The sequence below is a fragment of the Mangifera indica genome, chromosome 6, assembly GCF_011075055.1.
Source record: "Mangifera indica cultivar Alphonso chromosome 6, CATAS_Mindica_2.1, whole genome shotgun sequence".
Classification (NCBI taxonomy): domain Eukaryota; kingdom Viridiplantae; phylum Streptophyta; class Magnoliopsida; order Sapindales; family Anacardiaceae; genus Mangifera; species Mangifera indica.
The window spans coordinates 1132186-1160002 of NC_058142.1; the positions used below are offsets into that span (position 1 = coordinate 1132186).

General features: G+C 32.7%; 5 protein-coding genes across 8 annotated transcripts; 4 read left to right on the forward strand and 1 right to left on the reverse strand.

Moving 5' to 3' along the window:
- The first annotated feature begins 1936 nt into the window (after positions 1-1936).
- On the forward strand, positions 1937-7973 carry LOC123219050 (protein DETOXIFICATION 40-like). Its single transcript, XM_044640759.1, has 7 exons — positions 1937-2489; positions 2581-3212; positions 3836-3892; positions 3988-4226; positions 5733-5851; positions 5930-6016; positions 7696-7973. Exons 1-7 carry the CDS (start codon positions 2160-2162, stop codon positions 7756-7758), a joined length of 1527 nt encoding a protein of 508 aa, XP_044496694.1. The 5' UTR covers positions 1937-2159; the 3' UTR covers positions 7759-7973.
- A 1767-nt stretch (positions 7974-9740) lies between these two features.
- Positions 9741-14054, forward strand: LOC123219052 (peroxisomal (S)-2-hydroxy-acid oxidase-like). Of its 3 annotated transcripts, none has more exons than XM_044640761.1 (12): positions 9747-10019; positions 10686-10858; positions 10984-11108; positions 11760-11806; positions 11981-12058; positions 12285-12409; positions 12589-12655; positions 12751-12813; positions 12902-12971; positions 13065-13165; positions 13330-13434; positions 13651-14054. In XM_044640761.1, exons 2-12 carry the CDS (start codon positions 10722-10724, stop codon positions 13834-13836), a joined length of 1104 nt encoding a protein of 367 aa, XP_044496696.1. In that variant the 5' UTR covers positions 9747-10019; positions 10686-10721; the 3' UTR covers positions 13837-14054. The 3 variants fall into 3 exon arrangements, with proteins under 3 accessions (XP_044496698.1, XP_044496696.1, XP_044496697.1); XM_044640762.1 differs by lacking the exon at positions 9747-10019 and adding an exon at positions 10206-10363; XM_044640763.1 differs by lacking the exon at positions 13330-13434 and having other exon boundaries at positions 9741-10019.
- A 1666-nt stretch (positions 14055-15720) lies between these two features.
- LOC123219053 lies at positions 15721-16604 on the reverse strand. Of its 2 annotated transcripts, none has more exons than XM_044640765.1 (3): positions 16244-16604; positions 16024-16126; positions 15721-15936 (listed from the first exon to the last, which is right to left on the reverse strand). In XM_044640765.1, the coding sequence occupies exons 1-3, from the start codon at positions 16375-16377 to the stop codon at positions 15808-15810; spliced, it is 366 nt and encodes a 121-aa protein (XP_044496700.1). In that variant the 5' UTR covers positions 16378-16604; the 3' UTR covers positions 15721-15807. The 2 variants fall into 2 exon arrangements, with proteins under 2 accessions (XP_044496700.1, XP_044496699.1); XM_044640764.1 differs by having other exon boundaries at positions 16024-16129; positions 16244-16560.
- A 152-nt stretch (positions 16605-16756) lies between these two features.
- Positions 16757-21892, forward strand: LOC123219051 (protein DETOXIFICATION 40-like). Its single transcript, XM_044640760.1, has 7 exons — positions 16757-17176; positions 17269-17900; positions 18442-18498; positions 18594-18832; positions 19582-19700; positions 19783-19869; positions 21627-21892. Exons 1-7 carry the CDS (start codon positions 16847-16849, stop codon positions 21687-21689), a joined length of 1527 nt encoding a protein of 508 aa, XP_044496695.1. The 5' UTR covers positions 16757-16846; the 3' UTR covers positions 21690-21892.
- A 1544-nt stretch (positions 21893-23436) lies between these two features.
- On the forward strand, positions 23437-27771 carry LOC123217973 (peroxisomal (S)-2-hydroxy-acid oxidase-like). The gene is made up of 13 exons (XM_044639087.1): positions 23437-23777; positions 24436-24608; positions 24735-24858; position 25216; positions 25510-25556; positions 25731-25808; positions 26035-26159; positions 26339-26405; positions 26504-26566; positions 26655-26724; positions 26816-26916; positions 27082-27186; positions 27403-27771. The coding sequence occupies exons 2-13, from the start codon at positions 24472-24474 to the stop codon at positions 27586-27588; spliced, it is 1104 nt and encodes a 367-aa protein (XP_044495022.1). The 5' UTR covers positions 23437-23777; positions 24436-24471; the 3' UTR covers positions 27589-27771.
- Positions 27772-27817: the final 46 nt, after the last annotated feature.

Below are 27817 nucleotides of genomic sequence, written 5' to 3' on the forward strand. Positions count from 1 at the left end.
AAAGAAGAAGAACACTAAGCGAGAACAAAGATTCAAACGAAAAGCCTTTAACAGCTGCTGTACCAACTGAGGGACTTACCATTTTGACTCTAATGGAGATCCAATTTTAAACTGTTACAAAGGATTACAAGAGATTGCCTTATACTTCCATTAAGGGCATTCTCTTTTACTAGTCACAGATAAACGTTTGAATTCTACCAATACAAGTGCACATGTGAAGTCAATTTTAGTAGGACTTAGGTGGGTCTGCTGGCTTGAAGATGTGGATTTAATACACGTGCTGTTTCGGTCTCATCGAACTCTTTCCAGATAGAAGACAACACTAACTAACGAGTTTGGCCACTAAAATCCGCCACCGCACCTCTCCTCAGCTAACCTAATCTTCTCAAGCGCATTGAAACAAAAATATTCAGGTAATTATCCTATTAAAAAACTCAAGCATTAGGGCTGATTTATGTTTCTATGATATGCCGTCAAAACATCTCCCTAATCATTATATAACGTTAAGTTTTGTATACACATGATACATCAGTAAATTATATCACTTATTTTAAATATGATATGAACGATGTGAGATAACTTTATGGTATTCTTATGTTTTTCTCCTAAGCAAATTAAAGGTTTGAATTCTCTTCCTTGAAACATATGGAAATATTATGTAAATCACACTGAATAACATCACTACATACGTAAGCCAATGATCTCCGTACATGCATTTACAAATCGGCCAAATCACTATGCCACCCACCCAAGTTTTAATGTTGGAACAATTCACACCTATAGAATTTAAAATTTTCAAAATCTTATTTATACATCAACTTTTGTTAAAATGTCCTCAAATATTTTTATCTGAGGATATATTGACCACCATCTTTCACCCTCTTAGGCATGTGATAAAGATGTATCTTCGTCAATTCTAAATAAATTGACAAAAATATATTGATTTAGATGAATCAACAAAGACATGTCAATTTGAATGAATCATTGAAGCCTCATCGTTTCGTCAATTCTAAACAATCTTTCTTGCACTGGAGAGATGGTGGTTGGTGTATGGATTCAAACATTGTCACCAGTGACTAATGAGGGTAAAAAAATAGACTTTAGATTTTGAGTAAAAAATGTTATTTTTTAAAATTAAAAAATTTTAAATAAAAATAAAGTTATTAGTTTTTAAAACTTAAAAAAATATTAATAAAATTTATATTTTTTTAATATTATTAATAAAATAAAAATTTTATCCTTATTTTTAATAAAAATTAATTGAGAAGTGAGATTTAGTTTTTAAAATTTTATGAAATATGTATTTGTATTTGAAGTAAAACCTAGGAGGGACATAGTTCTTTGGCCTTACCAGTTTGAACCAATCTTCGGAAAATTGCGTGTCAGAATGCCGTATCATTGTTCAGTAGAAAAATCAATGACGTCGGACCCAAAAATAGCTTTTTACCTCGCTCCAATTAAAGATCAATGTAAAGTTTGATTTGAAAACCTCTCTAATAAACCGAACAGTCAACCTGCACCTGTAACTGAGTTTCTAAGCAGAATATTTGTTGCGATTGACTGATATGAGGTCTAACAATTTGAAAGATGACAAGAGATTTACAACAGCTCTTAGTCTTAACCTATTTCGAGGGCAGAGAAGACACCATACAGTGGTAGTTTTGCCCCATGATGCTGCACTTAATCTTTGTTTTACGTCATCGCTTATTGAATCATGATGTAACATAAACAAAATCTAAAATTTATGCCGTAAATGTGCAAATAAATGTTGGAATTGGCAATTAATCAGTTCATAAGTTTCTATGTTCATACATTAGAGTCTTATTTGGCTCCTTATTATGCTCCGGATACTGCATTATTTGTTGAGCTTTGATTTATTGCATTGTAGTAGGAGATTATAGTTAGATTGCAAGGTTTGGGTCGCCTGCCCACCTGACTTTTGCAGTTATTTTTTGGGGAATAAGAAAACATTCATTTCTAATTCAATTAAATAATATTTTGATATATCTTTAGTTGATTAATGGTGAAGTGGCTGGCTAGATTGTGTTATATATATAAGAGTAGCCCCTCGATGGACCAACCAATATTTGTATCCTGTGGCCAATTTGGTTTCTAGCTTTCACCTACTGTTTGTGAGGTAGAGAGAGAGCTTGCTGGCCATGGCCGATTCTAATGAACACGTCACCTACAGCAATGAGGTCCTTGAACCCTTATTGCAACGCAAACAATCAGCACCAGAGCCAGTGAGTGCCGCTCTTGAAAACGCTCTATCCGACACCAGCTTGTCATACTTCAACCGGCTCAGAAAGGCCACTTTCATCGAACTCAACACCCTCTTTCGCCTGGCAGGCCCTGCCATCGTTGTGTATTTGCTCAACAACATCGTCTCCATGTCCACTCAGATCTTCTGTGGCCATCTCGGCAATCTCGAACTCGCTGCTGCCTCTCTTGGCAACACAGGAATCCAAGTTTTCGCTTATGGGCTCATGGTAAACAAATTTATCTTGTGCCATCTCTTTTATCCTCACAGTATATGAAAATTTTTGATGATAAGAACGATGAAAATGACTTGGTTTGCAGTTAGGAATGGGAAGTGCGGTGGAGACTTTATGTGGCCAAGCTTATGGGGCACACAAATATCATATGCTGGGAGTTTATCTTCAAAGATCAACAATTCTTTTAACTGCAACCGGAATCCCACTTATGTTTATTTACATATTTTCTAAACAAATTTTACTCTTACTAGGTGAATCCAGTTCCATTGCATCTTCTGCAGCAATCTTTGTTTATGGTCTCATTCCTCAAATATTTGCCTACGCTGCAAACTTTCCCATACAAAAATTCCTGCAAGCCCAAAGCATAGTCTTCCCCAGTGCATACATTTCAGCTGCCGCGCTCGTGGTGCACCTTTTGCTAAGTTGGCTGGCGATTTACAAGTTCGGTTGGGGGCTGCTCGGCGCATCGTTGGTGTTGAGTTTGTCGTGGTGGATAGTAGTGGTGGCGCAGTTTGTGTATATTTTAACAAGTGAGAGGTGTAAGCATACTTGGACTGGGTTCACTTTACAGGCGTTTTCTGGGTTATGGGAATTCCTGAAATTGTCGACGGCTTCAGCCGTAATGCTGTGCCTTGAAACTTGGTACTACCAGATAATTGTTTTGATTGCTGGATTGCTCCCAGATGCAGAAATCGCTTTGGACTCTCTCTCCATCTGGTAATTTATTCAGTACTATAATAATTATATATATGCATATATATATATATATATATATATATATATATATATATATATATATATATATATGTTTTTTATAATTTATATATACAAATTTATTTTTAATTTAAAATTATTTAATTATATAATAATATATTATTTATATATTTAAATTATATATAAAAAATACACCCATGTAATTTTACGGATAGAATTAATATGCTGTACAGTTATCATTGCTGGTCCAGTCAAATGAAGGAAATAGACAATAACTGGTACACTTTTGGCCCCAACGTACAAACCTGGAATTAAATTTCGCTTTGAATTAAAAACCTTTTTTTTTTTTAATTCAATAACATTATTTATCTTTCCAACAAAACTGCTAATCCGTCGATATCATTTAGTGATATTGAACACTGGCTTGCATCGAATTCACCATGATTAATTATCACTAGCTCTTTCTCAATACTCATTTGAGAAAGAGTATTGCTTTAATTTTATGGCAACTTGACCAATTCAACGCACGCACAAACGTAGTGGCTTTATCTGTACAACAGTCAGTCAACAGTTGTTTTCTTCTGAAACTTGGAATGTTGACGGCTTTTACTTATTTTGTTGTGTAGCATGACGATTTCTGGATGGGTTTATATGATTGCAGTAGGTTTCAATGCGGCAGCAAGGTGATTAATCTCTTAATTGATCAGTAATTAGTAAGCTTAATTGTATTAATATCATGGGTTCATTTCATATATTTTTATAATTATTTTTTTAACAGTGTGAGAGTAAGCAATGAGCTTGGGGCCGAGCATCCGAAATCATCGGCATTTGCAGTGGTGATAGTAACTTCAAGCTCATTTTTAATCGCTTTGTTTTTGGCTGTACTGGTGATTATATTCCGCCATAGCATCAGCTATATCTTCACCAGCGGCTCCACCGTTTCGAATGCCGTCGCTGAACTCTCTCCCTACCTTGCTTTCTCCATCATTCTCAATGGTATTCAGCCTGTATTATCAGGTAATTATTGATTTATTATACGATTTTTTTTTTCTAAATTCACGTAAGCAATCTTAATCCAAAGCTCAACCTAAGTTGGCGGTTGAACTGTACAATTTATCTCTGGTTGTAGTTCAACCATCAATTCAATCCAATCAAACCAACAAACCATATCTCTATTTTGTTAAATATTGTTCGAATTTTTATTTAGTTTGTTACTGGTTTGACAAAAAAATTGATCGCTTGAATAGGTTTAAAACCCTAACCGATTTTCTGACGGGATCAATTTCTTTTAAAAACATTGATTTAGATACAAGACCTAATGTTCTTTTTATATATATACATAAAGTCTATACTCGTAGTGGAAGTTAAAGGTAGCAATACTCAAGTTGACTTTGTTCTTTTCTCGGGAAACAAACAAACAAAAAGGGAACCGACTGTGATTTTAATATACTTATTTTGTTTTGTCTGCATTAGTATTCTATTTAAGCTCTCATCGACAATTGGGTGTCGATGATTAATATAGTTAAATACTGATTAAAAGGGTTAATGACACGTATTAATACAAGATAGGTTAGACATAATTAAATATTCAAAATTCATTATTAAATTACTCATCTGTCAGACATTCTTTTGGTCTTATCTTTTTTTAACCCTCTTGATGATTAGGGCACTGAAGCAACTCATAACAACCAGTCTTTGATTAATAAACCGACAATTTTAACTTGTGGTTATACATCTCTTTCAAAGCCTGCGTTCTCTCATTTTCATTTATGCAATCATCTGAGTTTAATTATTATGGGAGGATTCCATGTTCCAATAATTTAGTTTGACTTAATGGAGTTCTTGAAAATTTACCTACAATTTTTTTTTTTTTAAAATATTTCTAACCACTTTTATTTCTTATCTAGTTTAGTAGTTTTTGTGAGGAGCTCATTCTTGGAAATAGATTCAAACTGATTTGATTTAAATTTATTTATTAGTTTGATTTGAACAAGTTTAAAATAAACTTAGTTTAAATAAATTCGAGTATAAAAATTTTATATTATTGAGTTTAAACCCAAGTTTGAGCTTGAAGGAAATTCGATTGATTTGTCACACTCATAAACTAGAAAAAACTCAATTTGAATTAGTTAAAATAATGTTGTTTTGATCAATATATATATTAAAATAATATCGTTTTGATTTATTTTGGTTGGGCTCAATATCGTAGCCAAATTTGAGTTGGACTTCTATCAATTTAAAACAAATTCGAACTGTTTTAAGGAGAGCTCACTAAGCTCGTGCCTAGACTTAAGCTATATTTTTTCAATCTAAGTTAAACTTGAACTAACCCAAGCTTGTACTCAATTTGGTTAGCTCAAATCCACCCCTACTAATCATCAATCGAATGAGCTAAATTCGATCTTAAGTTGACTATTCTAAATTCAATTAGAATTTGAGTTTACTTTTGTTCATATTCGGTTTGATTTGAATCTGCCCAATTTAATTACTACCTTTCTTAATCAAATGTCAATATTCATGTAGGAGTTGCCGTCGGATGTGGATGGCAAGCATTTGTCGCTTATGTTAACGTGGGTTGCTACTATGTAATTGGCATCCCATTGGGTTGCCTTCTCGGCTTCAAATTCGATTTTGGTGCTAAGGTAACTTATAATTAAAGAATTGTTATAATTTAATTAATTTTAATCCATTCTTAATCATTAATGATAAATATGGTGCAGGGAATATGGTCAGGCATGATTGGAGGAACTCTCATTCAAACTGTCATCTTAATATATGTCACATTTCGAACCGACTGGAACAAAGAGGTAATTAATGACTCAATAACATTTTATTTATCATATTATTGGAAAGTTATTGGTGAGATAAATAATATCATCAAAAGAAGTAAATAATATCATATGAAAACAAAAACATCGAACTTCATCCGAATCGTTGAGATGAAGTTTTAGTTCGAATGAAGATGGATTTGAGCCAAGTGGGTTTGGCTCGAATTTACAAGGGAAAATCAATATAAAAACAAAGACAAATAGAAATGTGCATAGTCCGATTTGATCCGATTTGAAAACTTTTTCAAATCAAACTAAAAAAAACGATTTAAAAATTTTTCAAACTAAACAAAACCATTTTAAATTTCAAATTAAAAAAATATGATTTGATTCAATTTAGATTACGATTTAAACTATAATTATCAGTATTCTACGATACACGATATGATAAAGTACAGATGAAAAATAATACGTATCAAATAATATAATATAATACGTATCTTATTATATGATATATATTATCAATACGAATTGATACACTTTTTAAGATAAAATGATAGTGTATTAGTAGTGTATATGAAAAGTTTTAAAATATTAACGATGTTTGTGATATTTTCCAAAATAATAATGTGTTAATTGTAATATTTATTAGTATTTTATTCTTTTAATTTTTAAAAGGCGTATTATATGATATAATACATAATACGATAAATTAAGTTTTTAATATACGATACACTATTCAACTATTGTAATTTGAATTTTTTAAAATCATTCATTTCTAAGTATATATATCATTTAATAAAATTAATTAAATTATAATTTTTTAGAACATAATATATATGTGTAAAATAAATATAAAATATATATATATATATAATATACATATAAAGAAAATGATAAAATAAATATAAAAAGCAAGTTGTACACCTAATTATTTATTAAAAAAATTTATCATATATAGTTATATATATATATATTTTTTAAAATATGATTTACAATTTTATTTTGTTTGAAAATTATCGAAATTATAATCCGAACTGAAAAAAAAATTTTAATTTAAATCAAATCAAATCAAATTATAATTTTAAAATAGTTCAATTTAATTTGATGTGTTAAACCGAATTCTACACATCCCTATGAACAAATATTTGTTCGGTTAGTGGAGCAGTGGCTTCAGTTTCATTAGAATTGAAAAAGACCACCGTAGAAAAGTATAAACTTAAGCTGACAACCATGAAAGTGAAATTAATAAACCTAACATTCTTCTTTGATTTCGATTTTGATTCTACACCGCACAAAAATTTTCTGGAACTCAATGCCAATCAATCAGTGGACCGTTAGATTAATATTTGCACAATTATTATAAGGTAGTTTTTAGAAACCTGTCCATGTAGAGAGTGACATAACTATAAAGACAATACAATAGTATAATACACAAAGGAGGTAAGTTAGAGTATCATTAAATTATCGGTCAATACTAATTAAAAATTGTATGTATTTTTAAGATATATTAGAAATTAGTATAATATAATAAACATATCATATGATATGATATATGTGATTGATATAAGTTGATATATTTTTGTTATTTTCTCCTTAATCTCCATTTTTTTTAATAAATTTAGATAATACATGAACAGAAAGAGCTTTGGGTATAAATTGTTATTTGCTCTTATAAATTTACTAAAAGGTTAACATAATTTATTCTTAATTTTCAGGTGGAGAAAACAAAAGGTCGTTTGGAGAAGTGGGAAGACCCAAAGGAGCCCGTTTTGACTTAAATAGACCCAATTTGAATCTTAGGCTGAGTAAGACAATAGAAGTAAATTTCTCATCCAACTTGAGTCTGAAATATCAGTCGTTTCGACATGTTTCTCAATTCTTCTTGCAATCTTCAATTTTTGTTATTTTAGTTTTGGTGTTTGGAGTTGTAGATTTTCATGTGAATCAAGTGTGTAACTTTCAATCGATTTTATTTTCTTTATTTACTTGGAAATTTAACTTCTTAAGATAGATTAATTCATGTGATAATTTTACACAAGCCAAAGAATTTTTTCGCACCCAAGGTTTTATGAAAAGACAAATTCCCACCAATTAAATTTTAAAAACCTAAATACCAACATATCTATTAAAATTCACTATTAAAGTTTAGGGTAAAATTATCATTTAACTAAAAATATTTAAAAAACTATCACATTTTTCTCTCAGGTTTATAAATCAAACAATTTCCCCCAACTAAGGTCTGAAAAATTGTTTATTTCCCCCCTAAGGTTTTATTCCTTCTCTGGCAACATTCTCCGGCCGACCTTCCATCTATCAAGGCTCCCTCCAACCTCCACGACGAAGACGCAACCACGAAGACAATAACTAGAAGCAATGTCATCAAAGATCCTTCGTGCGACAGGTTTCAACCACTTCAATCATTCTTTTACTCATCGAAGATGCTTCTAGATGATACCAAGATTCGTAGAAGTGGAAGCGACGTCAAGATTTGAGATCTAAAACTAGAAGTGGAAGTGGCGTCGAAGTGGAAGTAGAGTTTGACGCTAACAATCTTGATCAGGATTTAGGGTTTTAAACCAAGAGAAAAAGAGAAGACAGGAGGGAGAGAGAACATGATCAAAGATAGTAAAATTTTAACTAAGTAAATATTTTATTTTTATCTTTAATAATAAATTTTAATAAATGGATAAAATTTTAAATTTTTAAAAATTAATGAATAAAAATTTACTTTTTCACTAAACCCGTAGGGGAAATTGTCCTTTGGCCTTTTACATATAATAAAGTTTTGTCAAAATATTTTCATCTACTTAAAATTTTCGACGTGGATTGATCAGCTACCCACAAGTCAATGTTGATTACTATATTATTGAATTTTTAGGTGAAAATTTGACATAACGATAGAAATAGTATGTAAAGACAATTTTCTTCCATTTGCTTTTCAATTATTTTGTATTAATAGGATAAGAGAAATAGATAATAATATAATTTTATTATTGAATATACGTGTATCTTAATACAATGAATCTAGACACTTAAAAAAATTTGGTATCATGCTTATCCCTTTAAAATATAAGATACAAAGAATTTAGTCTACATGTGGGTTAACCCCTTATTCTCTCACGTGACCCCAGGCTTATATTGTGTTTTGTCACATCCCTCTTTGAAATAAATATCAATATTATTGTCACATGGTTTATTAATAACATAATTAGCTGTAACTAAATAATATTTTATGTATATATAAATATGATGAAAATAGTGTTATATTATTATATAATTAAATTAAAATTTAATTTAAAATATAAATGTTTATACACATATTTGTCTATAGGGTAATTTGCCCCATTTAGGTATTCACTGCCAAGAAAAAAAATATATTTTGGATAAGTACTATTAATATATATTATTTTTTTTATACGACCAAGACTTTTTTTAATAAATTTACAGGTATACTCCTAACTAATAACGATGAAATACTAATGGATAAACATTGCTCTAGCCCGGTCATCCATGGCCCGGCCTTTGATAGGAAACAATCACTTATGGAAGCTACGAAACAGGAAACAAAAATAAAATTTCTTTCCATTTTGATAATTGTGATTAACATGTAATTGCTCTCCTATTATAACGGACCATGACATCGCCGTCATCCATATAAGCCGCCACCAACTTGCTCTAGCCCCGTCATCCGTAGACCTTTTTCACAATTCCCAAAAATATTTCTTACCATCTTTACATCTTACGTAGGGATGACCAACGATAAAAGATGATAACGATAATAACTTAAGCCCACCGTCACTATTTTTAATATTTCGGTCACAATATTCCATGAAACAAGATTTTGTCGCATTGAAGAATCAGACTTCCCAATCCACATAAGCCGCCACCAGCTGTATTTTTGTTGTCTCTACCCTTTTTTCTTCACTCTCTTCCCCGTCTTTCTTTCTGTATTGAAGCGAAGAGTTTTCAGTTTTGCAGTTCAGTCTAAATCTAATCTCTTCACGTGTCCTTTTCTTCTGGTTTGGTTGAGGGAGCCCAGGTCTGCTTTCTTTGGCCATCACTCTCTTTCTTTATGTCAATATCAGCTCTTTCTTATAGTTTGACGTTATTTTTATGATGCTAACTGTTATTTATGCATTTATTTCATCTGGGTGTAATCAAAACCTATGTCAAATTTGTTTTTTCTTTTTTTCAGTGTTTGGGTGATATGTGTTGCATGAAGGGTGATTATATATGATTTTAGTTGGTGGGGTTGGTTCAAAATTTATTTATTTGCTGCTAAAACTTTTAGTTTAGGATTGAATATCTTAAATCTTGTTTTCAGTACCATTGTTATGATGATCATGATCTGTTTGGTGGGGCAAACATACCTTGCGATCAAAAGTATGTACTTTTCACTTTCCCTTGTCACAACATTCACGAATCTTTTCCTATGAAATGGGAGAAGTTAATTGTCAAGAACTTAATAGTAACTAGCCATGTATATCTTGATGGTTCTGTCAATGATTTCAGAAATTTATGAAATTGGGGCTTATAGAACTCTGGTTTTGTTGGATAGATTGCATTGTTGATTCTCTTACAGATTATTAGTTTGATATTGGAGTATAAATTCTATAATATATATTGTCAAACCTTTGATATGTTTGTTTTTGTTTCTTGATATTGGAAGCAATTAATATGGATTTTATGTTACCCCAATTTACAGATCATTCTGGGACAGAGTTAAATAACTATCAGAAAGATGGAGATAACTAATGTAATGGAGTATGAGGCCATTGCCAAGCAGAAATTGCCAAAGATGATTTTTGACTACTATGCAGCAGGTGCAGAGGACCAGTGGACTCTTAAGGAAAACCGGAATGCATTCTCTAGGATTTTGTAAGCTCCTGTAGATTTTGTAACGGACGACTTTTTTTGGTGGATTTGATTTTGTTTTTGATTAATGCCTTCCATTTTTTGTTTACTTGATTTCTGAAGAGAAGCTTTCTTTTTTATGAAAATAGGTTTCGACCACGCATTCTCATTGATGTAAGCAAGATCGACATGACAACAACTGTGTTGGGGTTTAAGATTTCAATGCCCATCATGATTGCTCCTACAGCTATGCAGAAAATGGCCCATCCTGAAGGTATAAGCCCCTGCTTTCATGAACTTTTTCCTGCTTGTTTGAGTTGTCAATGGTTCGAAGGAGTCTGATACAGTAAATTGATACATGCCTAGATGCATATCAACTTGCATTCATATGAACAGCTTTGTCTGCCCATATGCATTCACAGGATGTACAAAGATAAAAAGATGCAAATATCCATGATGGCTGTGATGGTATTGACCTTGAAGCTCCATTGTAAAAACAGTTGTACTAAAACATGATCCTAGTGTATTGTTGGTTTGCAAAGAATTATAAAATTCATATACATATATGTACCATCTTATTGATGTGACATGTTGAAGATGTTTATTCGGCCACAAGAAGCTAGCATAGCAGGGTATTTGTGACATCTTTGTTGAACAATTTGGAATATATGATATACCAGCTTATTGACTTTAGATGAATGCTACATCTTATTACCTCTAAATGAGAGCTAAAAAAATCATTTTCTGATTTAGTTATTGTACATTCTTGAAAAATAATACATCTAGGACATTGCTTATAAAGTAACACGATAGTAGGTTGTTTGATCTCTAAAATCATTTAGTTTTCCTTGCAACTACCTCTTTACCGTATATATGATAGTAAATAAATATATAGAAATGACCGTAATAGCATATTTTTATGCAGGAGAGTTTGCAACTGCAAGAGCAGCCTCTGCAGCTGGCACAATTATGGTTTGCATCTTATTCCTTTTGCTTTTCCTTGAATTTCTATTTTACAATTGGGCTCCAGAGTGTTGCTTCAATAGGCAAATCAATGGGGACCTGCTATTCTTTATGGGTTACATAAACATCTGATCGAGATAATTTGTTTAGTTTACTCAATTTAGGAATGTTTTGTTATTTCAGACACTTTCCTCATGGGCTACATCCAGTGTTGAGGAGGTTGCTTCAACGGGACCTGGCATTCGTTTTTTCCAACTCTATGTGAGTTTGAACATTATTTTTCACCTTCTGTTTGTCGATCTTTTTCTGCTTCTATAAGAGATCCGTGAAGACACATTCCTTAAAATTTATTGTCCTTATCAATTTAAGAGTTCCAAGTGCTCATCAGTGCAAATGTTTTCTAAACACTGAATTACATGATCAGTTGGAGGTACTTGTGTGCATTTGTATCATTTAGCCTGTCAACATTTTTCCTACTTGAACTCAGGTGTTCAAAGACAGGAATGTGGTTAGACAACTAGTGAGAAGAGCTGAAAGGGCTGGTTTCAAGGCAATTGCCCTTACTGTGGATACTCCGAGGCTTGGCCGTCGGGAAGCAGATATCAAGAACAGGTGAGTATTGCTCCACAGCATGAATAAAAAGAGAAATAAAGAAATGCTTTATAGAGATTTAGTTTTAGACATCTCACCCCTCAATGAACTTAAATATTGTGTAAGAAACAGATAACAGGCACTAAATTAGTTCCCAGTTTGAGGAACATATTTAATTTCTCAAATGGCTTTCCTGACAGATTTGCTTTGCCTTCACATCTGACCTTAAAAAACTTTGAGGGCTTGGATCTTGGCAAGATAGATAAGGTGTGACATGTCGTATGATTTCAATCATGCTTTATGTTTTCTATATGTTGTACATTTTGTTTCATGGTTATTACATGTTATGGGTGACGTGGTAGACTAATGACTCTGGATTAGCTTCATATGTTGCTGGCCAAGTTGATCGATCTCTTAACTGGAAGGTAAGACATTTGTCTCAGTGAAGAGGTTTTAACTTTCAATATTAGAAATATTTTTTAATGTATAAATATTACTCTGGCGTTTGAACAGGATGTCCAGTGGCTTAAAACAATCACACCATTGCCAATTATAGTAAAGGGCATTATTACCGCTGAGGATGGTAAACAGACTCTTTCCTAAAGAAAGAAGAAAACTTTAAATGGACTTCCTAACAATATAATATGTGATTCAACCTTTTTTCGTAAAAGTGCAGCAATTCTAGCTATACAACATGGAGCTGCAGGAATCATTGTTTCTAATCATGGAGCTCGCCAGCTAGATTATGTTCCTGCAACTATAATGGCTCTGGAAGAGGTACATTTGTTTGCATTAGTTATATTTATGTTCTGCTTTATCCATGTTAATAATCTTCCTGACAATCATACAATCTTGAATTGCAAATATTTTTTTGTAAATCTGTTGGACGTAATATTATGGTATATACAATTTTGATTTGATATGTTCATTGAAACTACAAGGTCGTTAAAGCTGTAAAAGGTCGAATTCCTGTTTTTCTTGATGGTGGAGTTCGACGTGGAACAGATGTCTTCAAGGCTTTGGCTCTAGGAGCATCTGGGGTTTTTGTAAGTAGTTATATATACGAAATCACCCTTTTATGGATATATAAAAAACAATGACCGTTCTCATGGAAATAAGCGAGTACGAATATTGTGGATTGCTCAACAAGCTCTTTTTCTACACAATTTATCTTGGCTTGAGTGAAGTTTCTCACAAGTTTTGAGATCTGTGTTCATAAAAATATGTTCTCATTTTGTTTTGTTCCTCTGTATGAACTTCAGATTGGAAGGCCAGTAGTGTTCTCATTAGCTGCTGATGGTGAGGCTGGTGTTAGGAAAGTACTGCAGATGCTTCGTGACGAGTTTGAGCTAACCATGGCACTAAGTGGCTGTCGTTCACTCAAGGAGATTACTCGTAACCACATTGTGACTGATTGGGACGTACCTCGTGCTATATCCAGGTTATAATAATGCAGTCTTCTACATGAATACTGAAGCTGCTGAAGGACTGTTGTTTGAATAAGTTGCGCCTTGAGTGTTGTTAATTCTGTCATAGAACTAATGAAGTAATTGCAGAGAAAGCTGAAATGCTGACTGCAGGATTTTATAATTTGAAGTTTGGAATGAAAAATTATTGTTGGATTTACCCAAACCGAATTCGTATAAAAGTAAGGTAAATTTGAACAGATTTGTAATCAACTGGGGCAAAATTTGTTCCCTGGCCCATTTCTTTTGAACCCAAAGAGGAAGGACCATCTCGATCTGCTATTGAACATTGATAGGTTTTCCAGCTCCTTGAGAATAGCAATTCTTCAGCTCACAAAAACATGATAGGAGAGAATGAAGGTTCAATTTATTGGAAACTGAATCGGGAAGTGGTTCAAACCGAGTACCAGATAACTTGATATGCATTTTGCTAAAGAATGAAATAGGGATAATCATAAGAGGGTTCTGTTGCAGGAGCAAGTTTGACAAATTTGTGCGATTGGGAAAATCAGGAAGAATCTTAATGTTGTTTTCCATTAAAGAGACCTTCTCAAAACCCTCTATATATTCCCTGGGCAGTGTTTTCAACCCAAGACCAGCTTTGCCTATGAACCAAGAACTCACCCTTGTGATTTTAATCGCCATATCCGTCACTAAGTCATGCTTTTTAACCCATCTCGTACTGCTGCTCTAAAGCAAGCAAGCATCTTTTAGTTGCCTTACAATTGCATGGTCCTTGTTGATCTCATTCTCCCAATTTCCCACTTCATCAATCAACCATTCTGCCATCCAGTACTCAGTCAGCCCCTCTACCTCAATTTTGTAATTGTCAGGATAAATTGCACAGTACAAGAAACAAGCTCTGATTTTAATTGTCAGGATAAATCACTACTTAAGTGGCTATAAATAAATATCAAACATCCAAAGACATATTCATTCATGCCTTCAATTTCTGCACTCGAGGTTCTCGGTTCAACTTGAATCGAATCCACCACTAAACTTCCTCTCCTTCTATTATCCTCTCCACCAAATGGGCAATTCCAGACCTCAATCTCTCCAAGACTTCGGAGTTGCTGTATCAATAAGTTGATAAGGTTATTTCGGCTCTGGATTTCTTAGAGTTCAACAAAATCCTGTTGGGTTCCATCTTTAACTCAATCACTCCAGTGTTCGGTTCATCCATTTTAACATGAAGTGCCTCCAGTCCAGAAGCTGCGCAACATATTTCTTTTCAAATAATTAAATCGTATTATGCTGAGGTTTGCTCCCAACAAGTTCCATCTGCAACAAGTGAAATAAGAATGAAACATTCAGTAAGATATATGAAGCAGAAAGGAATAGAGGGGAGTGTTTGAAATGGATTCATTACAAACTGGTTTTAATACCATCCACCAATAATAATAATAATAAGAAGAAGAAGAAGAAGAAGAAGGTCCTTGTGATTCAAAATGATTACTATTAATCATCTTCAAAGTTCAAACTCAAACTTCCACGCTTACAAGAGTTAAGAACCACGCACTAATAGTTTACAGTTCATAGTAGAATTTTTATTTGATTTTTCCATTTTCTTTTTTATGTCAAAACTTTATCAAAGAATTCAATTTGATTTTCGAGAATCAAAATCAAATTGAGTATGAGGGTTTATTACATCATCACTTTTTAGGGTTTGGCATTAAATATTCCCACTAGTTTGGGTTGCTGCCTATAAATGGATTTAACCCTAACCAAGTTTCAAGTTAACTCAATCCAAACAACATTCATCATATGATGAATAATATTATAGAATCGACAATTAAATTAATTTTGAGTTAAAATTTGAATTAAAAATTTAACTCAAAATCAATTATAAATTCAAATAGACCTTAGTTCTGAGCAAATCTTTCCTTATTAATTGATTTCCTATCATGATTCATGATTAACATAAAAGAAATTAAATCCAAATCTCCTCTCATATTAATTAGTGAAGTTGAAGACGACAGCCTGTATAATTGACACGGTAGAGGCGGTGACGCCTGTTCTGATCCCGTCGCCGTTTTTACTCTCTTCCATTTCTCTACTCGCCAACAATAGAATGTTCCTCGCCTGCACATAATTTATTCACAAAAAAAGATTAATTAAGTATCAATAAAAGATATAAAACAAATGAAGGAGAATTTGTTTATTAATTACCTGAAACTCTGTAACATCGCAAACGCAAACCCTTCCATTGTAGAACATCGTTAACTGTTGAGACGGTTGACTACTGTGCTGGCTTGAACTTGATTCTTGATCCCTTCTTCATTAACAAAAGAAGAATATTCATTGATTTGCAATGAGGCGTGTGTGTGTGTGTGTGTATATACATATAATGAACAGAAAGAAAGAAAGAAAGAAAGATCAGTGAGCTTACATGTTTTGGAGGTGGTGGGGGTGGCCGTACTCGGGCTCTGAGGCGGCGGCGGAGGAGGAGGAGGAAGAAGGAAGAAGGCAAAGTTCCAAGTTGCAGTTGCGCTTCATCTTTATTGTTAGTGGTAAAGTGATCATACAGATAGGGTTGTGAAAACGGAGATTTGAAGGGAGAATTGAGACTAAAGAGAGTTATATATACAGATTGAAATTTAGAAAAGCTCCGGATACTGTATTATTTGTTAGACGTTCATATCTTGTGAGCTTTGATTTATTGCATTGTACTAGGAGATTATAGTTAGGTTGCCAAATTCAATTAATCTGTTACTGAAATTAATGCCTTTAATACTCATTGTCCGACGATTGGGTCGCCTGCCCACCTGACTTTTGCAGTTATTTTTTCGGGAATAAGAAAACATTCATTTCTAATTCAATTAAATGATATTTTGATACATCTTTAGTTGATTAATGGTGAAGTGGCTGGCTAGATTGTGTTATATATATAGAAGTAGCCCCTCGTTGGACCAACCAATATTTGTATCCTGTGGCCAATTTGGTTTCTAGCTCTCACCGACTGTTTGTGAGGTAGAGAGAGAGCTTGCTGGCCATGGCCGATTCTAATGAACACGTCACCTACAGCAATGAGGTCCTTGAACCCTTATTGCAACGCAAACAATCCGCACCAGAGCCAGTGAGTGCCGCTCTTGAAAACACTCTATCCGACACCAGCTTGTCATACTTCAACCGGCTCAGAAAGGCCACTTTCATCGAACTCAACACCCTCTTTCGCCTGGCAGGCCCCGCCGTCGTTGTGTATTTGCTCAACAACATCATCTCCATGTCCACTCAGATCTTCTGTGGCCATCTCGGCAATCTCGAACTCGCTGCTGCCTCTCTTGGCAACACAGGAATCCAAGTTTTCGCTTGTGGGCTGATGGTAAACAAATTTATCTTGTACCATCTCTTTTATCCTCACATGTATAAGAAAATTTTTGATGATAAGAACGATGAAAATTACTTGGTTTGCAGTTAGGAATGGGAAGTGCGGTGGAGACTTTATGTGGCCAAGCTTATGGGGCACACAAATATCATATGCTGGGAGTTTATCTTCAAAGATCAACAATTCTTTTAACTGCAACCGGAATCCCACTTATGTTTATTTACATATTTTCTAAACAAATTTTACTCTTACTAGGTGAATCCAGTTCCATTGCATCTTCTGCAGCAATCTTTGTTTATGGTCTTATTCCTCAAATATTTGCCTACGCTGCAAACTTTCCCATACAAAAATTCCTGCAAGCCCAAAGCATAGTCTTCCCCAGTGCATACATTTCAGCTGCCGCGCTCGTGGTGCACCTTGTGCTAAGTTGGCTGGCGATTTACAAGTTCGGTTGGGGGCTGCTCGGCGCATCGTTGGTGTTGAGTTTGTCGTGGTGGATAGTAGTGGTGGCGCAGTTTGTGTATATTTTAACAAGTGAGAGGTGTAAGCATACTTGGACTGGGTTCACTTTGCAGGCGTTTTCGGGGTTATGGGACTTCCTGAAATTGTCGACGGCTTCAGCCGTAATGCTGTGCCTTGAAAGTTGGTACTACCAGATAATTGTTTTGATTGCTGGATTGCTACAAGATCCAGAAATCGCTTTGGACTCTCTCTCCATCTGGTAAGATATCACTATCTTATTAATTTTTTTTTTAATTTAAAATTATTTAATTATATAATAATATATTATTTATATATTTAAATTATATAAAAAAATACACTTATATAATTTTACGGATAGAATTAATATGCTGTACAGTTATCATTGCTGGTCCACTCAAATGGAGGAAATAAACAATAACTGGTACACTTTTGGCCCCAACGTACGAACCTAGAATTAAATTTCGCTTTGAATTAAAAACCCTTTTTTTTTTTTAATTCAATAACATTATTTATCTTTCGAACAAAACTGCTAATCCATCGACAACTCTTAGTGATATTGAACACTAGCTTGCATCGAATTCACCATGATTAATTAATTATCACTAGCTCTTTCTCAATACTATACTCCTTAGAGAAAGAGTATTGCTTTAATTTTATGGCAACTTGAACAATTCAACGCACGCACAAACCTAATGGCTTTATCTGTACAACAGTAAGTCAACAGTTGTTTTCTTCTGAAACTTGAAATGTTGACGGCTTTTACTTATTTTGTTGTGTAGCATGACGATTAGTGGGTGGGTTTATATGATTGCAGTAGGTTTCAATGCGGCAGCAAGGTGATTAATCTCTTAATTAATCCGTAATTAGTAAGCTTAATTGTATTAATATCATGGGTTCATTTCATATATTTTTATAATTATTTTTTTAACAGTGTGAGAGTAAGCAATGAGCTTGGGGCCAAGCATCCGAAATCATCGGCATTTGCAGTGGTGGTAGTAACTTCAAGCTCATTTTTAATCGCTTTGTTTTTGGCTGTACTGGTGATTATATTCCGCCATAGCATCAGCTATATCTTCACCAGCGGCTCCACCGTTTCGAATGCCGTCGCTGAACTCTCTCCCTACCTTGCTTTCTCCATCATTCTCAATGGTATTCAGCCTGTATTATCAGGTAATCATTGATTTATTATACGATTTTTTTTTTTTCTAAATTCACGTAAGCAATCTTAATCCAAGGCTCAACCTAAGTTGGCGGTTGAACTGTACAATTAAATATTTCTAACCATTTTTATTTTTTTATCTAATTTAGTAGTTTTTGTGAGGAGCCCATTATTGAAAATATATTCAAATTGAATTGATTGAAATTCGTTTACTAGTTTGATTTGAACATGTTTAAAATAAACTTAGTTTAAATGAATTTAAGTATAAAAGTTTTATATTTTTGAGTTTAAACTCAAGCTTGAGCTTAAAGGATATTCGATTGATTTGTCACACTCGTAAACCTGAAAAAACTCAATTTGAATCGGTTAAAATGATGTCGTTTTGATCAATATACATTAAAATAATATCGTTTTAATTGATTTTAGTTGGGCTCAATATCATAACTGAATTTGAGTTGGATTTCTATCAATTTAAGACAAATTCAAATTATTTTAAGGAGAGCTCATTAAGCTCGTGCCTAAACTTAAGCTATATTTTTTCAATCTAAGTTAAATTTAAATTAACCCAAACTTAAACTCAATTTGGTTAGCTCAATTCCACCCCTTACTAATCATCAATTGAATGAGCCAAGTTCAATTTTAAGTTGATCATTCTAAATTCAATTAGAATTCAAGTTGACTTTTATTCATATTCAATTTGATTTGAATCCATCCCAATTTAATTACTACCTTTCTTAATCAAATGTCAATATTCATGTAGGAGTTGCCGTCGGATGTGGATGGCAAGCATTTGTCGCTTATGTTAACGTGGGTTGCTACTATGTAATTGGCATCCCATTGGGTTGCCTTCTCGGCTTCAAATTCGACTTTGGTGCTAAGGTAACTTACTTATAATTAAAGAATTGTTATAATTTAATTAATTTTATTCCATTCTTAATCATTAATGATAAATATGGTGCAGGGAATATGGTCAGGGATGATTGGAGGAACCCTCATTCAAACTCTCATCTTAATGTATGTCACATTTCGAACCGACTGGAACAAAGAGGTAATTAGTCAGTCAATATCATTTTATTTATCATATTAATGAAAAGTTATCGGTAAGATAAACAATATCATCAAAAGAGATAAATAATGTCATAAAAAAATAAAAACATTAAACTTCATCCGAATCATTGAGATGAAGTTTTAGTTCGACCGAAGATGGATTTGAGCCAAGTGGGTTTGGCTCGAATCTACAGGGAAAATCAATATAAAAACAAAGACAAATAAATATTTGCACAGTTCGGTTTGATCTAATTTGAAAGCTTTTTCAAATCAAACTAAAAAAACGATTTGAAAGTTTTTTAAACTAAATCAAACCATTTTAGATTTCAAACTGAAAAAATATGATTCGATTCGATTTAGATTACGATTTGAACCATAGTTATTAATATCCTACAATACACGATATGATAAAGTACAAATGAAAAACAATACGTATAAAAGATGTATCAAATTAATATAATACATTACATATCTTATTAAACGATATATATTATTAATACGAATCAATACACTTTTTTAGAGAAAATAATAGTGCATTAGGAGTGTATATGAAAAGTTTTAAAATGTTAACTGTGTTTATGATATTTTTTAAAATAATAATGTGTTAATCATAATATTTTATTAGTATTTTATTCTTTTAATTTTTAAAAGGTATATAATACAAGATGATACACAATATGATAAATTAGGTTTTTTAATATATGACACACTATTCGACTATTGTAATTTGAATTTTTTAAAATAATTCATTTCTAAGTATATATATTGTTTAATAAAATTAACTAAATTATAGTTTTTTAGAATATAATATATATGTGTAAAATAAATATAAAAAATATATATATATATACAATATACATGTAAAGAAAATGATAAAATAAATATAAAAAATAAATTATACATCTAATTATTTATTAAAATTTTTTGTCATATATAGTTATATACATTTTAAAAAAATATATTATTTACAATTCAATTTGGTTTAAAAATTATTGAACTATAGTTCAAACTACAAAAAAAATATTTAAAAGATTTTAATCTAAATTAAATTAAATTAAACTATAGTTTTAAAATAATTCAATTTAATTTTATATGTTAAACCGAATTCTAGAGATCCCAACGAACAAATATTATTTGTTCGGTTAGTGATTTCAGTTCCATTAGAGTTGAAAAAGACCATCGTAGAAAAGTAAAAACAGAAGCTGACAACCATGAAAGTGAAATTAATAGACCTAACATTCTTCTTTGATTTCGATTTTGATTCTACACCGCACAAAAAGTTTCTGGAGCTCAATGCCAATCAATCAATGGAACAGTTAGATTAATATTTGTACAATTATTATAAGGTAGTTTTTAGAAACCTGCCCATTTAGAGAGTGACATAACTATAAAGAGAATACAATAGTATAATACACAGAGACTTGGAAAAATGAACAAAGTTACTTCAACAATTATTATAGATGGGCGTATGGAGCAAAGGAGGGTAAGTTAGAGTACCATTAACTTATCATTCAATACTAATTAAAAATTGTATGTATTTTTAAAATGTATTAAAAATTAGTATAATAGAATTGATGTATCATACGATACGATATATGTAATCGATACAAATTAATATATTTTTGTTATTATCTCCTTAATCTCAATTTTTTCTAATAAATTTGGATAATACATGAACAGAAAGAGCTTTGGGTATAAATTGTTATTTGCTCTTATAAATTTACTAAAAAGTTAACACAATTTATTCTTAATTTCCAGGTAGAGAAAACAAGGAGTCATTTGGAGAGGTGGGAAGACCCGAAGGAGCCCATTTTGACATAAATAGACCCAATTTGAATCTCGGGCCGAGTAAGACAATCGAAATAAATTTCTCATCCAACTTGAGTCTAAAATATCAGCCGTTTCGACATGTTCCTCAATTCTTCTTGCAATCTTCATTTTTTGTTATTTTAGTTTTAGTGTTTGGAGTTGTGGATTTTCATGTGAATTAAGTGTGTAACTTTCAATGGATTTTATTTTCTTTATTTACTTGGAAATTTAATTTCTTAAGATAGATTAATTCATGTGATAATTTTACATAAGCCAAAGAATTGTTTCCCACCCAAGGTTTAATGAAAAGACAAATTCCCACCTATTAAATTTTAAAAACTCAAATATCTACATATATATTAAAATTCACTGTTAAAATTAAGGGTAAAATTGTTATTTAACTAAAAATATTAAAAAAACTATAACAATTTTCCCTCAAGTTTATAAATCAAACAATTTCCCCCAACCAAGGTTTGAAAAATTGTCATTTCCCCCCTAGGGTTTCATTCCTTCTCCGGTAACATTCTCCAATTAACCTTCCATCTATCGACACTCCCTGCAACCTCCACAACAAAGACGTAGCCACGAAGGCGATAACTAGAAGCAACGTCATCAAAGATCCTTCGTGCGACAAATCTCAACCACTTTTGTCGTACTTTTACTCATTAGAGATGCTTTTGGATGATGCCAAAATTTGTCGAAGTGGAAGTGGTGTCGAGATCTGAGATCTAAAATTAGAAGTGGAGGTGGCGTCGAAGTGGAATCAAAGTTTAACGCTAATAATCTTCGATCAAGATTTAGAGTTTTAGACCAAGAGGACAAGAGAAGACAAGAGGGAGAGAGAATGTGGTCAAAGATGGTGAACTCTGTCATCTCCGAGGACAGTTTCAAAATCCTAGAGGAAAAAAGTGATTTTTCAAACCTTCATGAGGGGAAATTTTAGATTTATAAACCTAGGAGAAAAAAATTATTTTTTTGTTTTTTTAATTTTTTAATTAAGTGAAAATTTTACCCTTATTCTTAATAATGAATTTTAATAAATAGATGAGTATTTAAGTTTTTAAAAATTAACGAGTGAAAATTTGTTTTTTCACTAAACTTCATATGGAAAATTGTCCTTTGGCCTTTTACATAAAATAAAGTTTTGTCAAAATATTTTAATCTACTTAAAATTTTCAAAGTGGATTGATTGGCCACTCAAAAGTCACTGTAAATACAATTTCCTTTCATTTGCTTTTCAATAATTTTGTATTAATAGCATAAGAGAAATAGATAATAATGTAATTTTATTATTGAACACACTTAGATCTTCATACAATAAATCTAGATATTTAAGAAAATTTGGTATCGTGTTTATCCCTTTAAAATATAAGGTATGAAAAATTTAGTCTATATGTGAGTAAACCCCTTATTCTCTTACATAACCCCAGGCTTATCTTATGTTTTGTCACATCCCTCTTTGAAATAAATATCAATATTATTGTCACATGGTTTATTAATAACATAATTAGCTGCAACTAAATAATATTTTATGTACATATAAATATGATGAAAATAGTGATATATTATTATATAATTAAATTAAAATTTAATTTAAAATATAAATGTTTATACACATATTTGTATATAATATTTAATTAAATAACTAAATAAAATAGATTGATTATTGTCTCTTTCTGAGTCAAATGGATATTCTTAATTGAAAGATCCTTTTTCACAATGCCTCCAACTTGCTCTAGCCCCGTCATCTGTAGACCCTTTTTCACAATTCTCAAAAACATTTCTTACCATCTTTAGTTCTTACGTAGGGATGACCAACGATAAAAGATGATAACGATAATAACTTAAGCCCACCGTCACTATTTTTAATATTTCGGTCACAATCTTCCATGAAACAAGATTTTGTCGCATTGAAGAATCAGACTTCCCAATCCACATGAGCCGCCACCAACTTTATATTTTTTGTCTCTACCCTTTTGTCTTCACTCTCTTCTCCGTCTTTCTTTCTGTATTGAAGAGAATAGTTTTCAGTTTTGCAGTTCAGTCTAAATCTAATCTCTTCACGTGTCCTTTTCTTCTGGTTTGGTTGAGGGAGCCCAGGTCTGCTTTCTTTGGCCATCACTCTCTTTCTTTATGTCAATATCAGCTCTTTCTTATATTTTGACGTTATTTTTATAATGCTAACTGTTGTTTATGCATTTATTTCATCTGGGTGGAATCAAAATCTATGTCAATTTTTTTTTTCCAGTGTTTGGGTGATATGTGTTGCATGAAGGGTGACTATATATGATTTTAGTTGGGGGGGTTGATTCAAAATTTATTTATTTGCTACTAAAACTTTTAGTTTAGGATTGAATCTCTTAAATCTTGTTTTCAGTACCATTGTTATGATGATCATGATCTGTTTGGTGGGGCAAGCATACCTTGCGATCAAAAGTATGTACTTTTCACTTTCCCTTGTCACAACATTCACGAATCTTTTCCTATGAAATGGGAGCAGTTAATTGTCAAGAACTCAATATTAACTAGCCATGTATGTCTTGATGGTTCTGTCAATGATTTCAGAAATTTATGAAATTGGGGCTTATAGAACTCTGGTTTTGTTGGATAGATTGCATTGTTGTTTCTCTTACAGATTATTAGTTTGATATTGGAGTATAAATTCTATAATATATACTGTCAAACCTTTGATATGTTTGTTTTTTTTTCTTGACATTGGAAGCAATTAACATGGATTTTATGTTACCCCAATTTACAGATCATTCTGGGAAAGAGTTAAATAACTATCAGAAAGATGGAGATAACTAATGTAATGGAGTATGAGGCCATTGTCAAGCAGAAATTGCCAAAGATAATTTATGACTACTATGCATCAGGTGCAGAGGACCAGTGGACTCTTAAGGAAAACCGGAATGCATTCTCTAGGATTTTGTAAGCTCTTCTAGATTTTGTAACGGGACGACTTTTTTTGGTGGATTTGATTTTGTTTTTGATTAATGCCTTCCATTTTTTGTTTACTTGGTTTCTGAAGAGAAGCTTTCTTTTTTATGAAAATAGGTTTCGACCACGCATTCTTATTGATGTAAGCAAGATCGACATGACAACAACTGTGTTGGGGTTTAAGATTTCAATGCCCATCATGATTGCTCCTACAGCTATGCAGAAAATGGCCCATCCTGAAGTATAAGCCCCTGCTTTCATGAACTTTTTCCTGCTTGTTTGAGTTGTCGATGGTTCGAAGGGGTCTGATACAGTAAATTGATACATGCCTAGATGCATATCAACTTGCATTCATACGAACAGCTTTGTCTGCCCAAATGCGTTCATAGGATGTACAAAGATAAAAAGATGCAAATATCCATGATAGCTGTGATGGTGTTGACCTTGAAGCTCCATTGTAAAAACAGTTGTACTAAAACATGATCCTAATGTATTGTTGGTTTGTAAAGAATTATAAAGTTTATATACATATATGTACCATCTTATTTATGTGACATGTTGAAGATGTTTATTCGACTACAAGAAGCTAGCATAGCAGGGTATTTGTGACATCTTTGTTGAACAATTTGGAATATATGATATACCAGCTTATTGACTTTAGATGAATGCTACATCTTATTACCTCTAAATGAGAGCTAAAAAAATCATTTTCTGATTTAGTTATTGTACATTCTTGAAAAATAATACATCTAGGACATTGCTTATAAAGTAACACAATAGAAGGTTGTTTGATGTCTAAAATCATTTAGTTTTCCTTGCAACTACCTCTTTACCGTATTTATGATAGTAAATAAATATATAGAAACGACCGTAATAGCATATTTTTATGCAGGAGAGTTAGCAACTGCAAGAGTAGCCTCTGCAGCTGGCACAATTATGGTTTGCATCTTATTCCTTTTGCTTTTCCTTGAATTTCTATTTTACAATTGGGCTCCAGAGTGTTGCTTCAATAGGCAAATCAATGGGGACCTGCTATTCTTTATAGGTTACATAAACATCTGATTGAGATGATCTGTTTATTTCACTCAATTTAGGAATGTTTTGTTGTTTCAGACACTTTCCTCATGGGCTACATCCAGTGTTGAGGAGGTTGCTTCAACGGGACCTGGCATTCGTTTTTTCCAACTCTACGTGAGTTTGAACATTATTTTTCACCTTCTGTTTGTCAATCTTTTTCTGCTTCTATAAGAGATCCATGAGGACACATTCCTTAAAATTTATTGTCCTTATCGATTTAAGAGTTCCAAGTGCTCATCAGTGCAAATGTTTTCTAAACACTGAATTACATGATCAGTTGGAGGTACTTGTGTGCATTTGTATCATGTAGCCTGTCAACATTTTTCCTACTTGAACTCAGGTGTACAAAGACAGGAATGTGGTTAGACAACTAGTGAGAAGAGCTGAAAGGGCTGGTTTCAAGGCAATTGCCCTTACTGTGGATACTCCAAGGCTTGGCCGTCGGGAAGCGGATATCAAGAACAGGTGAGTATTGCTCCACAGCATGAATAAAATGAGAAATAAAGAAATGCTTTATAGAGATTTAGTTTTAGACATCTCACCCTTCAATGAACTTAAATATTGTGTAAGAAACAGATAACAGGCACTAAATTAGTTCCCAGTTTGAGGAACATATTTAATTTCTCAAATGGCTTTCCTGACAGATTTGCTTTGCCTTCACATCTGACCATAAAAAACTTTGAGGGCTTGGATCTTGGCAAGATAGATAAGGTGTGACATGTTGTCGTCTGATTTCAATTATGCTTTATGGTTTCTATATGTTGTACATTTTGTTTCACGGTTATTACATGTTATGGGTGACGTGGTAGACTAATGACTCTGGATTAGCTTCATATGTTGCTGGCCAAGTTGATCGATCTCTTAACTGGAAGGTAAGACATTTGTTTCAGTGAAGAGGTTTTAAATTTCAATATTAGAAAATTTTTTTAATGTATAAATATTACTCTGGCATTTGAACAGGATGTCCAGTGGCTTCAAACAATCACATCATTGCCAATTATAGTAAAGGGCGTTATTACCGCTGAGGATGGTAAACAGACTCTTTCCTCAAGAAAGAAGAAAACTTTAAATGGACTTCCTAACAATATAATGTGGTTCAACCTTTTTTCCTAGAAGTGCAGCAATTCTAGCTATACAACATGGAGCTGCAGGAATCCTTGTTTCTAATCATGGAGCTCGCCAGCTAGATTATGTTCCTGCAACTATAATGGCTCTGGAAGAGGTACATTTGTTTGCATTAGTTATATTTATGTTCTGCTTTATCCATGTTAATAATCTTCCTGACAATCATACAATCTTGAATTGCAAATACTTTTTTGTAAAGCTGTTTGGACTTAATATTATGGTATATACAATTTTGATTTGATATGTTCATTGAAACTATAAGGTCGTTAAAGCTGTAAAAGGTCGAATTCCTGTTTTTCTTGATGGTGGAGTCCGGCGTGGAACAGATGTTTTCAAGGCTTTGGCTCTAGGAGCATCTGGGGTTTTTGTAAGTAGTTATATATACGAAATCGCCCTTTTATGGATATATAAAAAACAATGACCTTTCTCATGGAAATAAGCAAGTACGAATATTGTGGATTGCTCAACAAGCTCTTTTTCTACACAATTTATCTTGGCTTGAGTGAAGTTTCTCACAAGTTTTCAGATCTGTGTTTATAAAAATATGTTCTCATTTTGTTTTGTTCCTCTATATCAACTTCAGATTGGAAGGCCAGTAGTGTTCTCATTAGCTGCTGATGGTGAGGCTGGTGTTAGGAAAGTACTTCAGATGCTTCATGACGAGTTTGAGCTAACCATGGCACTAAGTGGCTGTCGTTCACTCAAGGAGATTACTCGTAACCACATTGTGACTGATTGGGACGTACCTCGTGCTATATCCAGGTTATAATAATGCAGTCTTCTACATGAATACTGAAGCTGCTGAGGGACTGTTGTTTGAATAAGTTGCGCCTTGAGTGTTGTTAATTCTGTCATAGAACTAATGAAGTAATTGCAGAGAAAGCCGAAATGCTGACTGCGGGATTTTATAATTTGAAGTTTGGAATGAAAAATTACTGTTGGATTTACCCAACCTAAATTCGTATGAAAGTAAAGTAAATTTGAACAGATTTGTAATC

Bases quoted from the DNA above. Each gene is read 5' to 3' on its own strand.
- LOC123219053 (XM_044640764.1), bottom strand. From the start codon at position 16,377: ATGATCACTTTACCACTAACAATAAAGATGAAGCGCAACTGCAACTTG. The intron at 16,130-16,243 runs GTAAGCTCACTG...TTGTTAATGAAG, and splicing joins CCCCACCACCTCCAAAACAT to AAGGGATCAAGAATCAAGTT. The intron at 15,937-16,023 runs GTAATTAATAAA...AATTATGTGCAG, and splicing joins GCGATGTTACAGAGTTTCAG to GCGAGGAACATTCTATTGTT.
- LOC123219051 (XM_044640760.1), top strand. From the start codon at position 16,847: ATGGCCGATTCTAATGAACACGTCACCTACAGCAATGAGGTCCTTGAA. The intron at 17,177-17,268 runs GTAAACAAATTT...CTTGGTTTGCAG, and splicing joins TTTTCGCTTGTGGGCTGATG to TTAGGAATGGGAAGTGCGGT. The intron at 19,701-19,782 runs GTAACTTACTTA...AATATGGTGCAG, and splicing joins AATTCGACTTTGGTGCTAAG to GGAATATGGTCAGGGATGAT.
- LOC123217973 (XM_044639087.1), top strand. From the start codon at position 24,472: ATGGAGATAACTAATGTAATGGAGTATGAGGCCATTGTCAAGCAGAAA. The intron at 24,609-24,734 runs GTAAGCTCTTCT...TTATGAAAATAG, and splicing joins AATGCATTCTCTAGGATTTT to GTTTCGACCACGCATTCTTA. The intron at 26,725-26,815 runs GTAAACAGACTC...CTAGAAGTGCAG, and splicing joins CGTTATTACCGCTGAGGATG to CAATTCTAGCTATACAACAT.
- LOC123219050 (XM_044640759.1), top strand. From the start codon at position 2,160: ATGGCCGATTCTAATGAACACGTCACCTACAGCAATGAGGTCCTTGAA. The intron at 3,893-3,987 runs GTGATTAATCTC...TTTTTTTAACAG, and splicing joins GGTTTCAATGCGGCAGCAAG to TGTGAGAGTAAGCAATGAGC. The intron at 6,017-7,695 runs GTAATTAATGAC...CTTAATTTTCAG, and splicing joins GAACCGACTGGAACAAAGAG to GTGGAGAAAACAAAAGGTCG.
- LOC123219052 (XM_044640761.1), top strand. From the start codon at position 10,722: ATGGAGATAACTAATGTAATGGAGTATGAGGCCATTGCCAAGCAGAAA. The intron at 10,859-10,983 runs GTAAGCTCCTGT...TTATGAAAATAG, and splicing joins AATGCATTCTCTAGGATTTT to GTTTCGACCACGCATTCTCA. The intron at 11,109-11,759 runs GTATAAGCCCCT...ATTTTTATGCAG, and splicing joins GAAAATGGCCCATCCTGAAG to GAGAGTTTGCAACTGCAAGA.